This window comes from Lissotriton helveticus, chromosome 1_2 (assembly GCF_964261635.1).
Source record: "Lissotriton helveticus chromosome 1_2, aLisHel1.1, whole genome shotgun sequence".
Classification (NCBI taxonomy): Eukaryota; Metazoa; Chordata; class Amphibia; order Caudata; family Salamandridae; genus Lissotriton; species Lissotriton helveticus.
Genome location: NC_136058.1, coordinates 161,889,937 through 161,906,094, shown reverse-complemented (window position 1 = coordinate 161,906,094; position 16,158 = coordinate 161,889,937). Strand labels below are relative to the sequence as shown.

Sequence of the window (16,158 nt, the reverse complement as noted above, 5' to 3'; positions counted from 1 at the left end):
AGGATGAGAAGTGTGGCTAAGCACAATGTACTCAGAGTTGAGAGAGAGTTGAAGTGCAGAGATAGTGCGGGGCTTGGGAGGGGATGAAAAGAACTGAAGGGAGGGGCAAGGCTGGAGTCCAGAGTACGTGGGGAAGAGTCTGAAGTAGAGCATCTTCAAAGTGTGGCTTATTGAATAGGGTTAGAGACAACAACATTTCCCTTCTGTACCGTGTTTTAATAATAACCATAAGTAGTATCCACTGAACCAAGTCCTCACCAACAATTGATAAGTATCTGACAGTTAAAATATATTGAAATAAATGTATTTAATAAAATACACATGAAAACACAGGTCAATGATTTTGTTAAAATGTATTAAAAATTTCAATCAAATGATGTGTCTAGTTCCCAAACTAATTATCAACATTCACTTTTGTATAAACAACTGCTTACATACTTTTACCGTCCTATACAAAAAAATTAAAACATTTCTTTAGAAACTTTGCAATTTCCTTGTTGCAGAGTCCATTCCAAAACAACAGGTGATGGACAGAATGCAGAACAATGTCATACATTCACCCCAGTACAGAGATCTGGGCCTAAATCCATCGTTTTTTTGCTCACCATGCCTTTCCAGTTTGAACCCAGCCATATGCAAATCAGTCTTGACCCTGTGCCCCATGGGAACAGTCCAGCCCGAACTGCCAAGCCAGGTACTCCCTGGACTGGAAACAAGCATCCAAGGACCGGTTTCGGGCTTTCAGCCCTCATCAGCCTGGATAGCTTGATTCCAGTGGCATGGAGAGCACGGGACTCACGTCTGAGCATACCCGTCCCACTCTGGGTGACAAAAGCAAAAACAACAGGTGATGGACAGAATGCAGAACAATGTCATACATTCACCCCAGTACAGAGATCTGGGCCTAAATCCATCGTTTTTTTGCTCACCATGCCTTTCCAGTTTGAACCCAGCCCTATGCAATCGATGGATTTAGGCCCAGATCCTTGTACTGGGGTGAATGTATGACATTGTTCTACATTCTGTCCATCAACTGTGTTTTTTGCAATTTCACCCCGAGTGGGCTGGGGATGCTCAGACGCGAGTCCCAGGCTCTCCACACCACTGGAGTCAAGCTATCCAGGCTGATGAAGGCTGATAGCCAGAAACCGGTCCTTGGATGCTTGATTCCGGTCTGGGAAAGACATGGCTTGGTAGTTCGGACTGGACTGTTCCCATGAGGCACAGGGTCAGAGCTGATTTGCATATAGCCAGTGTCTAACCCAGGGTGGTGTGGAGTGCAAAAAAACGATGGATTTAGGCCCAGATCCTTGTACTGGGGTGAATGTATGACATTGTTCTACATTCTGTCCATCAACTGTGTTTTTTGCAATTTCACCCCGAGTGGGCTGGGGATGCTCAGACGTGAGTCCCAGGCTCTCCACACCACTGGAGTCAAGCTATCCAGGCTGATGAAGGCTGATAGCCAGAAACCGGTCCTTGGATGCTTGATTCCGGTCTGGGAAAGACATGGCTTGGTAGTTCGGACTGGACTGTTCCCATGAGGCACAGGGTCAGAGCTGATTTGCATATAGCCAGTGTCTAACCCAGGGTGGTGTGGAGTGCAAAAAAACGATGGATTTAGGCCCAGATCCTTGTACTGGGGTGAATGTATGACATTGTTCTACATTCTGTCCATCAACTGTGTTTTTTGCAATTTCACCCCGAGTGGGCTGGGGATGCTCAGACGTGAGTCCCAGCCTCTCCACACCACTGGAGTCAAGCTATCTAGGCTGATGAAGGCTGATAGCCAGAAACCGGTCCTTGGATGCTTGATTCCGGTCTGAGAAAGACATGGCTTGGTAGTTCGGACTGGACTGTTCCCATGAGGCACAGGGTCAGAGCTGATTTGCATATAGCCAGTGTCTAACCCAGGGTGGTGTGGAGTGCAAACAAACGATGGATTTAGGCCCAGATCCTTGTACTGGGGTGAATGTATGACATTGTTCTACATTCTGTCCATCAACTGTGTTTTTTGCAATTTCACCCCGTGTGGGTTGGGGATGCTCAGACGTGAGTCCCAGTCTCTCCACACCACTGGAGTCAAGCTATCCAGGCTGATTTATTTATTTATTTTATTTTTGGAGTTTTCTATAGCGCTGGCCAGACCCGAGGGTACCGGAGCGCTTTACAATCGAGCTGGAGGGAGTGGGTGCATAACAGTATATCAAGAAAGAGAGATTCATACAAGTTCAAGGATTAACATTGTTAATTGGCGCCTGAGGGGCGAGTTTGAGGTAGTGGATTAGAGGTAGTCATAGTTGCAGGGTGAGCTGCTGAGGTAGAGTTCGGGAATGCACGGTTGAGGTAGAGGATTTTGAGGCGTCTCTTGAAATCTTGAAAGGAGGTCGTAGTCCTGATGTCAACTGGGATGGAGTTCCAGATTTTTGGGGCGTTGCCGGCAAACGAGCGCGTAGCGTTTTTTTGTTTCCGGGTTTTCATGGGGATGAGTAGTAGGGTGTTCGAGCTTCTGAGGTTTCTGGACTGGCCCGCTTTCTTGAGCTTGGAGGCTAGGTATTCCGGTTTCCCTGTGTGCAAGGCTTTGTGTGTAAGACAAGCCGTTCTGAAGCTGGCGCGCATTTCCATTGGGAGCCATTTTAAGTCTTTGAGTGCTGGGGATATGTGGTCAAATTTCTTTGCCCCTGAGACCATTCTGGCGGCTGCATTGAGGGTGGTTTTCATTGGCGCTAGGTGTGATAGGGCTGTGCCTGATAAGGTTGCGATCCCATAGTCCAGTCTGGATAGCACCAAAGATTGGGTAGCTATTTGGAGATCCCTCTGCGGGATGTGAGGTTTGATTTTGTTGAGGAGTTTCAGATTGAGGAAGGCGCTCTTTGCGGAGTTCTTGATGTGGTTCGTCATTGAAAGTTTGTGGTCAAGGGTGATTCCGAGAGACTTTACTGAGTTAGTCAGAGTGAGATTCCCACTCAGAGCGTCAATAGCTTTCATCCATTCTGTGATTTGGGGGTTGTCGTCCTTGTTGGAGATGAGGAGGAGTTCTGTTTTTCCTTGATTGAGTTTGGGATGGTTTTTCCCAAGCCAGGCTTGGATTTCTTTGAGCGTGTTGTTGAGCTTTAGAATGTCGTTGAAGGAGGTGGTTTCTATGTAGATCTGTGTGTCATCTGCATAAAGATGGAAGGGGATGTTTGCTTTCTTCAGTATGATGGTGAGGGGTACCATGTATATGTTGAACAGTTGCGGGGAGAGAACGGATCCTTGGGGAACCCCTCTGGTCACGGGTCGGATGTGAAGGATTTTATTTTGACTCTTTGGAAGCGGTTCTGAAGGAAGGAGTCAAACAATTGCAGGACCACATCGTTTGCACCTACACTTTCCTTGAGGGACTTAATGAGGAGCTTGTGGTCAACCGTGTCGAATGCCGCTGACAGGTCAAGGAGAATGAGTAGGCAGCACTGGTCCGCGTCAAGGGAATTGCGTATGTCGTCTACTATGTTCAGGATTGCAGTTTCAGTACTATATCCTTTTCTGAAGCCTGATTGATTATGGTCAAGGAGGTTGATGTTATCAAGCTGGTTGTTGAGTTGGCGTAGTACACATTTTTCTAGGATTTTGGCTAGAAAAGGCAGACTTGAGACTGGTCTGAAGTTGTTGAGGTCGGTGGGGTCCAAGCCTGGTTTCTTCAGGAGGGGAGTCACCTGGCCGACTTGGAGGCAGTCCGGGATGGTGCCAGTCTTTAGGGAGCTGTTGATGATTTCACACCAGAGTGGTGCGAGAGTGCGTTTGAGGTCTTTGGCCATTTGGGAGGGGATGGGATCGAGGTTATGGGAGGAGGGTTTGGAGGATGAGATTAGATTGAAGATCTCGGCTTCATGGACAAGGTCGAAGGAGGACTAGACGTTAGCGGTGGGATCTGTGGAGGTGGTTTCTGTAGCTGTTGGAACGATGCTGGTAGACAAGGGAGGGCTGGTGTCTAGGGATAGTTCGATCCTGGCTATTTTATTGTTGAAGAAGGTGACGAAGTTGTCACATAGAGTTTTGGAGGGCTGTACAAGGGCAATGGTTGGTTTGGATGTTTGTTTTTTGATGATGTCGAAGAGTTCTCTGGTTCTATTTTTAGCCTTGTCCAGCGCATTGCAGAAGAAGTTTGTTTTTTCGCTGTTGATACGGTTTTTGTACCTTCTTCAAACTTCCCTAAGTTCCCTGCGATGGGCGGGGGAGGGGTTCTTTCTCCAGTGTCGCTCTGTGGCTCTGAGCAGCCTCCTCTCCTTGTTGATGTCCTTGTTAAACCAGGTTCTTGATGGTATGTTCCTTTGTTTTTTTTGTTTAAGGGGTGCCAGTTGGTTTAGGATGTTGGACGTGGTCGTGTTGTAGTGTGAGGTGAGTTCGGTAGCTGATAGTCCTTCTGTGGAGATTGGTAGGGAGGAGGCTATTCTTTCTTCTAGTTCCGACGTGTTAATTTGTGATAGGTTTCTGGACCATGTGGGGGGGGTTGCGGTGGGGGGATGAGACTTGATCCCTCGGGAAAGTTGAAATAGGATTAGGTGGTGGTCCGACCAATCTACCGGAGGATGTGATCGATGGAGATTGCATCATGGCGGGCGATGATGGCGTCTAGGATCGCCCCTTTGTAGTGGGTCTCTTCTGTGCAATGTTGGGAGAGGTTGTTGGAGTGCAGAAGATCGTTTAGGGATTTAATAGTGGCATTGTTCTCGTTGTTCCAGTGTAGATTAAGATCCCCCAGAATGAGGGTGTTGGACTCTTTGAGAGAACAGTTGGCGATCAGGTTTGAAAGTTGCTCCGTGAATGTGGCGTTGTTACCTGGGGGATGATATAGTAGGTGGCATTACGTTAAATGGTTGTCGCTGGTTTTGATGTTAGTTGTAAGGCATTCAAAGGAGTTGTAGTCAAAAGCGTTAGTTTCAGCCACCGAGAGGTCGTTCTTGTGGATGATTGCCACGCCTCCGCCTTTTTTGTGGTTCTTTCTATCTTTGTTGATGATGGAGTAGCCTGGTGGGACAAGCATATCTAGAGTAGGTGGTGAAGAGTCATTGAGCCATGTCTCCGTGATGAATGCTATGTCGGTGTTGTGGTTGAGGATGGTCTCTGCTAGCTCTGTGGAGTGTTTGGCGGCCGATCTGCAGTTTATGAGCAGGCAGTTGGTCCCATGGGGGTCTTTTTTTGTAGGTTCGGTGGGAATGGTGATGAGGGAGATCGGGGGTCTAGGAGGTTTGCGTGGGGGATTATCGTTTCTAAGACTGGTAATTACCTGAATAGAGGACTGGGTGGGGCGGGTAGTGAGGCTGGTGTAAGAGGCAGCCATTTCGAGCGCCTCTTCCCAGGTCATGGCTTTCTCCGCTCTGTTTGGTCTCCAGGCCACGGGCGAGGTGGGGGGTTGTGTGTTGGAATGGAGAGGTGGGTTAGTTTGGTTGGGGGGGGTATACGTGTGGGGGGGGGGTATCGGTGGGGGGGGTGGGGGCAGGTTCTTGGGGTTTGGGTTGTGTCCAGTCGAGAGGTTGGTGAGGATAAGGTTTAGGCCTTGTATTATGGTGTCTATTTGGTTTTCGATGCGGGTGAGGCGGCAGTGTGGGCCCTCTTGTTGCGTTTGGGGGATGTATTGGTTGTGTTGTGTTTTTGGGTTGACCCGGGTGTCCGATAGGGCTTGGGGGATTGCTTGGGTCGTGGTTTGGGGAGGTGGAGAGTGGAGTTTAGGGGGTGGAGGGCGAGTTATCTTGAGAGAGAGTAGGGGTTGGGTGTGGGAGGGCTTGGTGGCAGCCGTCTTGTCCGCTGGGTCTTGTGGGGGGGTGGTGAAGGCTGATAGCCAGAAACCGGTCCTTGGATGCTTGATTCCGGTCTGGGAAAGACTTGGCTTGGTAGTTCGGACTGGACTGTTCCCATGAGGCACAGGGTCAGAGCTGATTTGCATATAGCCAGTGTCTAACCCAGGGTGGTGTGGAGTGCAAAAAAACGATGGATTTAGGCCCAGATCCTTGTACTGGGGTGAATGTATGACATTGTTCTACATTCTGTCCATCAACTGTGTTTTTTGCAGAGTCCATTCCATACATAGAAAAATGTGTTGACGCAGCGTTTTAGCGGTTCTTTTATTTTATCACCCTAGACTACAAAAGAGGAACACTTGCTTACAATCCATGGCCCCGCGGCCCAGGAAGTGAATAATGATGCAGAGCTACAAAAGTTTGAACTCCCACCTCCCATGAGTTTGGGAAACAGGATACAGGGTACTGGCTTGTGGCTGAAGAGATTCACAAGCCTAAAGGGAGAACGGATGACAAAGTATAGGATGATCTTGAAGACTTTTGAGAGATGCTGGCTGTGCTGAACGGGGATGGTGAAAAGACAGTTTTCACAGGAATGCATCGTCTAAGAGTCGATTCTGGGAGGTCTGTGTTGATCAACATGTGAGCGTCGCTAAATGGGTTTGATTCTTGATTCGAAGCCTATTAGAAACTACCAATTGAGTATGCTTATTTTTGATGCTTTTAATTGGCTTTAGAGGTTGTTTGTATGTAGGAAATAATAAAACAGTTTAAAAAACGAACAAAAAAACAAATGCCCGTGTACGAAGTTTTGGTAAAGCCTTCTTTTGTTTATTAAACTTCAACCACACAACTGCAGATCTACAGGCACTGCCCTTTCCATGGTTCAACTCTATATAAAAAAATATTGGGCCTTATTTATGAAGGCCTCGCGCCACCGGTGCGTCACTTTTTCCCATATTAAAAGTGGCGCACCTGCGGCGCAAGGCCTTCATAAATGAGGCCCATTATTTCTTGTCTCCTGAGCTCTATATATGACCTCTTTATATAAGAACCATCATAGGCCTTGAACAGAGAATGAAATTACAAAACATCCTTCTATTACATATTAGGGCCTAACACTAGTAGAATAGTAATTACAACTAATCAATAAAATTCATTGGTATTTGTTTTCCAGTCATGACTGCTGTGTTTCATTTCCTTGAGTGAGCTGCTCAGGGTACTATGGTTTTTTCTGGTCGCCTTCATCAGACTCCTAGAACCAGCCCCTTTTAGTTACACCGGACATTCTCTTTGTGTTACTCCAGGATCTCCTAGGCATGATTTCGGCCCCTCTGGGCTACACACTGTTTTGAATGCTGGTGGCTCACCATTTGGCTTGTGGTTCTACACTGATGGGTAGCTCTCATTGATGAGGAAAGAAGTTTGGTTCACTGAAATCCACACTCCAATTGAGGCCCCAGATAACTGAGCAAAAATAGTTTCTTAAAGCACTAACTGTACAGAAGGTTCCACCCAGGTTACAAGAGTCTATATTGTGGCTCTTGGCCTCTACCCCTTTGTTGTCATAGCTATTCCCCTGTTTTGTCTGTCACCATCTTCCCACCATCTCTCTTTGTAACTGACTCTGTTTCATTTCTTTTCACCTAAGTTCCTGAATTACTGTGACATCAGAGTAATTCAGCAAAAGCCAACTTCAGAGTCTTCTGCTCAATAGTACTCTCACGAATGACTATCATACAACCAACAGGAATTGCTGAAAAACCTGTTTACATAAAATGCAATACTACATAACACTGTACAGAAACTAGGAATCCGCATTAGAAACCTCTATTCCAGTTATTCTTTGCAAGTATTAATATATTTATCCTCGTGTGTTACAAAACTAAATCAGAGTAATGAGGACATGATTAACAATACTTATGATCAGTGGACAGGGAAGCCCATCACCTGTCTACCTCTTTCTTTTCCATTGAGCTTATTCAGATTAAACAACTAAAACAAGTACAGTAGGTCTACTCCCAGGTGGGTAACTAAATATGTAGTGACATGAGATTCAGTTATGTACCTTGCACATTAAATTATGTCATCTTCATATTTTGTACTTAATCCACTACATTTGTAATGGACTACTCAATAAAAACGTGTGCGGTTATTCATTCATTACATAGTTGAGAACCCTTGTAGCTTATTTCAATGCAGCCTAATAAAACCTAGGTTGTGGGGCCCGTACAGCTACTCAAAACATAGCCTACTTTGTAGACCTCAACTTGTTTCTTAGCACAAGCAAACAAGTGGCGCGCAACGATTTGCCCAGCTGCTTCCAAGAGCCAACCAGCCCACTTTAGAGCTGCAGTCATTAATCAACCTATTGTGTGTCCTCCTTACAGTTTGAATAATGGGATTTGATAATATACTAGATCTCTCAGACTGGCTTCCTCAGCTTCCAAATTTTATGCGATGTGATCATTTCAAAATGACTAAAGAAATCAGGGAGATTACTGAACTATAAATTGTGCTGGACATCAGCGATGTTCCATCAGAGGATAGTAAGGATTCCATGATCGATATGGATAGATATAGGGATCCTACACTAGTTTTTCAACCTATAGTAGAATTCACAACCTTACTCATATTTTCATATGATTTAACAACCGTTTCCCTCCCCTTTGTTGCATCCGTTTTCCATTTTATGAACAGTAAATTAAGCACTTGTTTCCTTCTTCAGATACAATGATATGTACTTTTATTTTATTCGTTGTTTATAGCGTGGACTATATGCAGAGGGTTACAGAGCTCTTCACACAAGACCAAGCAACAGCTTACAGTGGAGAGAATGGAAATAATATGAAGAAGAAACAGTGGCTGAGATTAATTCAAGCGTTCCATCCATCACGGTTTCCATATGTCAGTGTGTTGCCCTAAGTGGGACGGGTATGCCCAGACGTGGGTCCTATGCACACTGTGTCACTGGAACCAAGCTACACCTGCCTGATGAGCCCCAATCAGGGCGAAACTGGTCCTGGGTTGCTTGTGTTCCAGTTCAGGGATGACCTGGCCTGGAAGTTTGGACTGGATTGTTCCCACTGGAGCATGGTCAAGCCTGATTTGCATATGGCTGGGTCCAAACTGAGGTGGCAGGGTGTGAGAAATAATGATGTACTGGAATGAGGCCCAAAGTGATTCCCAGTGGCTGAACTTATTTCAAGCGTTCCATCCATCACTTTTTGTAAACAACAAAATCAAAGACTGAAACGCATTACTGTAATTCAGTAGAATACCATGTGCATCAATTTTTGGCTTCTGAAAGACATTATAAAATCTCTCCACATTTAAACGCAAAACTGTATACACCTACCTACTGCTTTTCATGTAATTTTTCATGGTGTGATATGAATAGAAGAATAAGCAATGAACAGTCTGTCTTAAGGGACACTCAGCTTTACCTGACTAAATTATTTTCAGAAAACTTTTTAGTACAAACTCAATAAACTGTTTGTCATCGGAGTCACTCATCCTTATAATTTTTTCGTTTGCCAAATATATTTGTTCTTTAGATGTTTGATATAAATGCCCCATGCCCCCTCTGTTCAGCAGAAGAAATTAGGTCCAGTACAGAGCTCAAAGATATTTTGAACGTGCTTTGCAATTTTTGCCCGTGTTTTCCTACTGTGCCATTTTTATTTTTTTAAAGACTGTGCCTACCTTTAGGAACCAACGAAAATCGTCTCCAAGAGGTCGTACATTTGTGACATGTTCCAATGTTGCCTTAAACTGCAACCCGATTTTCTGAAAATGAAAGATCAGTTATTTTTAATTGTACAAGGGGTAGCGAGGGCATGAGAGCAAGTGAGAATATCAAGCGGTGCTTATAGTGTAGATATAGAATGGAAGCCAAGATAAAATATGAAGTGATGGGAGAGGTAGGTGGGTGCAGAGTGGGGAGCATTTATAAAGTGTCACCAAAATGATGATGTTTAAATGGAGGGGGCTGAAATGGCCTGATGAGGTGGGACTGTACAAGAGCAGAAAAGGGAAGCCATAGTGATAGTGATGTGCGGATAGGAGACATATGTAAGAATGATGTTCAATATGCAGTATGAATCGTCTGACTGGTGTTTAAAAACACATGAAGACATGTGTAGATGCAGCTCACTGAAAGCATGGGGAGGTAGGATAAAGTGTATAAATGAAAGGAGTGAAGTATATGTAGAGGCAAACCAGCAATATTGAGATAACCAATGGGTGCCAGCTAAGTGATGGTCAGGGTGGAAGAATGTGGATTAGTAAGAATGACCTTGGTGATGGTAAAAGCTTGTAGATGAGTGAGGGAGGCCTGAGTGGTGTGAAAGAGTGCAAAGACCAAGGTACTGCGAGTGAGTATGGCGGAGCATGGAATTACATATTTGAGATTGTCATCAGGAGAGAATAGGAGCTATGAGGATATAAGGATGTAGTTAGCATGTAGGTGTAGTCATCTTTCTATTTCCAATCAGAGTGTGTTGGCGCTAATATCAACATGTCACCCCCTTAACATGCGATAAAGTACCTATTTAAGTAAACCTTGATTGTGTGATATCAACACAACATGCACAAAGACAAAAGCTAGAACAAGAGTTTTCAGAAAATCAAATAGCAAAGTCCTATGGCTCAACAACATAACACACTAGATCAGAAGTCTTCAAACTGGGGGCACGCTTCTCTAGGAGTCCGTGGTGGCATTCCCTGGGGGCAAGGCGCAAATCAGTAAGTATTGTAAATGAAGATGGCGTGTTAGCACAACCCTGTTTATATTTTGCGTTTCATTTACATTAAGGGGCTGAATTGCATATGAAAGTATAACAACTGTGATCCTGAGCCCTGTGGTAGTAGCAGGGTCAGAGACATGGCTAAAAAAAAAAAAACATATTCTATTAGTATTTTGTTGCTTTTTTCACTTTCAAAACAACTACATATAATATAACGCACACACCTTTAATAAAAAATTCAACGCAAAGTAAACTAATTGGTGAGAAATGCACTCTTTTACATTATGAAATGTCTATTGGTTAAGCAATCACTGCAGATGTCTGCGTGCAAGACCAGAGTCACAGAATAGAATCCTGGTTGGCGCAGTTTAGAATAGTGACTAGTGATTTTTATAGTACAATGAGGTCCCAGCATATAACAGAAAGCACTGTGAATATGTAAGTTATTATTTTAAAATTGTATTACAAACAGTATAAGATAGGCTGCCGCACAATGATTTAGTGTATATGATAAAAAGTGTGTCTAAAGAATACATATTAGTAATAGGTTAAGTATGAGAGCTGTTTTTGTCAAATTAGAAATCCCATGGGGACCTTAGTCCCCATACACTAGGCCAACTTCAACCTCTGTTTACAAGTAGATTTCCTTTCAGGTGTGTCAAAGGGGGAGGAGGCCAGAAGGGTCATATTCTGAGCCCTGATCATAACGACAGAGAGCCTCAAATAGAGAGTTAAATTATTTCTTCTTTATGTATCAGAGCAGTTACTTCTTCGCTGCTCTTCCTCTCCACAACTGCAACTGACAAACAACGTTTCTAACCTTACACATTCTACATTCCACATGTGGCCATGACTACATGCCACACTTCTAATTCTTGCATGGCATCGCTACAAGGGTCTCAGAGAAATAGCCCAGGAAAAGTGGTAGGAGTAAAATCAATACATAGTATCAAACAGATGGCCCTGAGAAGGGGGTCCTGTTTGGGCTCTAATATTTTCGTTTACAAGTGGACAGAGACAGCTTCCCCACTTCCTCAGAGAAATGCCCTGTAGGTGTTGAGAAATGGAGACTCATATTTATTAAAGGAGCCATAAGTACTATTAGTGCAGCAGTACTGGGGCAATAGTGTGCGGAGGGGCACAGCACTCCAATTAAGGATGTGTTTCTAGCACAGAGGGGGTGGGGAGCAATTTTCCTTGCTAGCTTAGGGGCCTCACATCACTCGTGCTACACTAGGTACAAGCAACAAAGGGGCAAAAAGTGAGTATCTGCCCTATTTGAGGTCATACTAATGGTGCTGATACAACAAGAAGGTAACACCTGTCCCCACAATGTACACTCACTGGCATGACCTGTCACATCACCACACTGGTTAGAGCTATCAACAAAAGACAAACAGTACAGTGCTCTCTGTGCACAAAGGAAAAAGCAGACTCCATAACAAGCTCGTACACGAGTTCTCGTCCAAACATGCGTGTTAATAAAAAACACACAAGGGCTGTAACTATAATGCACATAGAAAACTAGCATAAACATAACGCATATGCAGAACAGCCACTACAATAACATAAATACATGCGCGCATGAGCTGTCACTACAATCAAATTCAAGAGCTATTAAACCTTGGCACATTCAAGAGCTGCAACCACAATTTAGAGGCAAAAAGTTTTTCCACCATGCAAGCCACCTGGTCAAAATCCATCAATGGCAAATGGGCTAAAAATAGTTGCAAATTGCCACCACAAGGAGGGACAGAACTATTAGCACTAAGAAACATAGTCACATGGTCTCAACCGAAAAGTATATAGCAATACTGCCTATACACAGGTAATAGCTCTCAAAAGAGCAAGCACACCTAAAGAACACGTGTCATACAAAGCAAAGTATTGGCTAAATGCAATAAAACGCAGCTGCTGTTAGCGCAACGTGATGTGTGACAGCTCCACCGCTTCGGGCTTTGTTGCCTGCATTTTTGCACGTTGCAATCAGGGAAAAATGTGTACGGGTGCAACATTCGAGCAATCAAGGAGCCGTTATTAAAAAGTTAAATAGCTGAAAAGTAAATACAAGACATGAGGGCACTTGACGTAAAACCACAAAAAAAACTTGAAAAGGACGTGCACCAGTTCTTACCACCATGGCCAGATGACTGTTTTCAGCCTACTTCTGTGTGATCCTCTTCTACCCTCGCGCAGGTGTAACTCTACTGTTTGAAATGCTACTGCACCCCTGCACACCTCTTCTGTTCTCTGATTCACTAGCTCTGGCTGTTTCTCTTCACTCCGCTAGTCAATCAATCCCACCGTGCTGCTGGCACAGAGTGGGAGGTTCATGATAGAAGCCTGCGATCCATTACCTCTCTTTGGCAGCCATCTTGAAGTGGAATTCTTCTACGGTCATTCAAATACATGGACGCGATTAAGGCAATGTTTGTTCTGTGATTTATTTTTTACAGCAAGGAAACGGGCAGATACATGTTATGGAAGACTTTAGCGAGGGCACTGGTGCCGCATGTTTATCAGAGTGTAGACATTATCAGGCCACTAATACTTTGTGGTTTGTATGGGGAGAGGATATGGTCTGACGGCTAGATGGCCGATTGTGAAGCTGGGAAGCAGAGGTTCGAGCCTCGGAGTCGCGTCCATATCTTGGGATTCTGGGCAAATCACTTAATATTCCTCTGCCTACCAAAACAAGCATTGGCATAGCCAATAGGTCTTGCCTTTCGGACCTTATAAGTGTTTAGCCATTCAACACTTGATGTTGTTGCACCAAGGATATTGTCCTGGATAACTAAACACTTATAAGGTCCCAAAGGCAAGAGCTATTGGCTATGCCACTGCTTGGTTGCAAGTGCAAATGACCGCACCCATCCATATGTGCTTACAGGCTCTAAATGAATGTAATGTTAGCGGAGCAACATGTTGGAACAACATAATTTCTATGCTAGGAAACAAAAAGAAGAGAAAGTTGAAGAGTATATCTCTGCTCTTAGAGTATTATCTACTACATGTGATTTTGGTCCTTTATCCGATAACTATATCAGGGATCAGTTTGTTTTCAACTGCGCTTCCCGTAAGATCAAAGAACGGATTTTGGGCTGCAAAAATCCCTCATTAGACGAAGTGATCGATCTCTCCTTAAGTATTGAATGTTCAACTCTCACAAGTAAAGTGATGTCTGATACTACAAAGTGCGGAGTTAACTTGGTAAATTCTTTAGATCCTTGTCAAGACAATGCTATTTGGTCTGTAAATGTAAAGAACAAAAATGTGAAGTTTCCTCAGAAGAAGCAATCTATTTTTTGTTATAGATGAAGATCCAAGAATCACATCGGGAACTTTCAAGGATGTCGTGCTCTCAACAAACGTTGTGTAATTTGTAAAAAAGTGGGACATTTTCAAGGGGTTTGTAGAAATGTGAGGAAACCTACCAATGTGAATTGTATTGATTCTGATGTGGAGTATTGCAGCAACTCTATTAGCAACATAGTTGTTACTTTAGATTGCGATGGTGAAATCGAGGATATTAAGGGTCCATTATGTTCTACAATAATTGATAATGTTCCCTTAGAGGTTATGGCGGACTCAGGATCGCCATTCACCATTTTGAGGGATTCAACGTTTTATGATTTATGGAAAAGGGAAGTTGATTTGTTGCAGTCAGATATAAACCCAAAAGCCTTTGGTGAAAAGGATATTAACATGATTGGATATTGTACAGGTCTAGTTCAATGTCTAGGTGGAGAAACTATGACTAAAATCTACGTTGCAGAAAAAGGGAAGAACATCTTTGGGTCGAAAGATCTAGCCCACATGGGCTTATACTTAGTTCCCGGGGACGACAATCCCATCAAGGTCAGGGAGCTACCTGTGTTTAGTATTGATTGTGATTTTCCCAACTCTGATTCTATTAATCTTAAACAGATTATAGAGGATTTCAAGCCTGTGTTTAGTGACAATGTAGGCAGCGTGAAAGGCTTCAAACACAAGATCAGATTAGTTCCAGGGGCCCAACCTGTTGCTCATAGAGTTTGATCTGTTCCTCTGAGTGTTCGGAGTGAGTTAAAAAATTCTTTAAAAACTTTGTGTGATATTATGCGGACCAATATGCCCCGAACGAGTGTCTCCCGGCGGAGATGGTGGACAAGTTCATAGCGGACATACCGCCCCGGGCAGTGTCGGACGAGGTCAGTGAGGATCTAGAACTAACGCTGACGTTGGAGGAGCTGGGGACGGCCCTCAGTGAATTGAATACGGGGAAAGCCCCAGGACCTAATGGGTTTCCCAGCGAGTTCTTCCAGAAATACCACACTCAATTGGGGGTACATTACAGGGCGGCACTGGAGGAGGCACGTGACCGTGGCCGCTTACCCGCAGATTGGAGACATGCCGAAATAGTGGTGTTTCAGAAACCAGGCAGGCCACCGGACCAACATGGTTCCTATAGGCCAATCTCCTTATTAAATGTCGAGGCAAAAATCTTGGGCAAGGCTTTGGCCAATCATCTTCTGCCCCATATTGCGGTCCTTGTACACCCCGATAAAGCCGGGTTCATACCCCTTAGGGCCACTAGGTATAACATTCGTAGGGCGCATGTGGCAGTGGCGGCAGTCTGGGAGCGTGGGGTGCAGGTAGCTCTTCTCCTAGCTGATATCGATAGGGCCTTCGATTCCCTAAGCTGGGTGTATCTATTTGCGCTACTACCAAGGTTAAACCTGGGGCCTCGTTTCCTGTCCTACCTGCGGCTACTGTACACTGACCTGACGGCCTCGGTAAGGGTAGCGCGTGCCATTTCTACTAAATTCGCGATCGAGCGGGGAACCAGGCAGGGCTGTCCCCTCTCGCCATATCTGTTTGCTTTAGCAATGGAACCATTGGCGGCCTGGGTCCGCATGGACGCACAACTTAGCGGCCTGGAGTGGGAGTCGGGCCCGTCTGACAGGATAGCTTTATACGCAGATGACGTCCTGTTCTTTCTGACCAATCTTAATAGGTCAGGGCCCCGCATTTTGGAGATAATGCAAATCTTTGGTGAAACATCTGGCCTGTACCTAAACCCCCGTAAATCGACGCTGTGGGTACTGGGGGATCGGGCCGGGGTGGGAGACTGGGCCTCGGCGCTGAAGGTGGCAGTTGGAGGCATCAAATATCTGGGAGTGTTTCTCTCAGGGGCTCCTGCCGTCTCATGGGAACGTGACTTGGTACCGGTCTGGGACCTGGTCCGGACCGACATGAAAACTTGGTCCCGTATGCCTCTCACTATTTACGGTAGGTCGGCCATTTTTAAAATGGTTGCACTCCCCCGATTACTCTACCAACTACAAAATCATCCATTTCCTATACCTCCCCAGTGGTTTCGTCAAGTAGATTCTGCGTTGGGGCAATTCCTTTGGGAGGGAAATGTGGTGCGGGTGGCGCTGCGGACGTGTTTTCTTTCAACGTACTGTGGGGGTCTCGCATCCACAGATGTCGTTTCATATTATCAAGCCTCTCATCTCCTTGTTCTAAATGAATGGTGGTACGGGGACAGGAGAGATCCAGCGTATGCACTGGAGCGTCATCTGATGGGTGCCAACTCCCTGCATCAGATACTATACGCGGCACACCTTCGCAGGAGGCTGCCGCCGGCA

The 16,158-nt window shown here is 45.0% G+C and overlaps 1 protein-coding gene across 1 annotated transcript in view; it reads right to left on the bottom strand.

Annotated features, from left to right (window-relative positions):
* Nucleotides 1-12,817, bottom strand: part of CZIB (CXXC motif containing zinc binding protein) — a 63,417-nt gene extending 50,600 nt beyond the window's left edge. Inside the window, exons 1-2 of the mRNA XM_078670504.1 lie at nucleotides 12,660-12,817; nucleotides 9,483-9,566 (exon numbers count right to left, since the gene is read on the bottom strand). Coding sequence (XP_078526630.1) covers nucleotides 9,483-9,566; nucleotides 12,660-12,665 — 90 coding nt within the window. The 5' untranslated portion in view covers nucleotides 12,666-12,817. The remainder of the gene's footprint in view (nucleotides 1-9,482; nucleotides 9,567-12,659) is intronic.
* Between the last annotated feature and the right edge of the window lie 3,341 nt (nucleotides 12,818-16,158).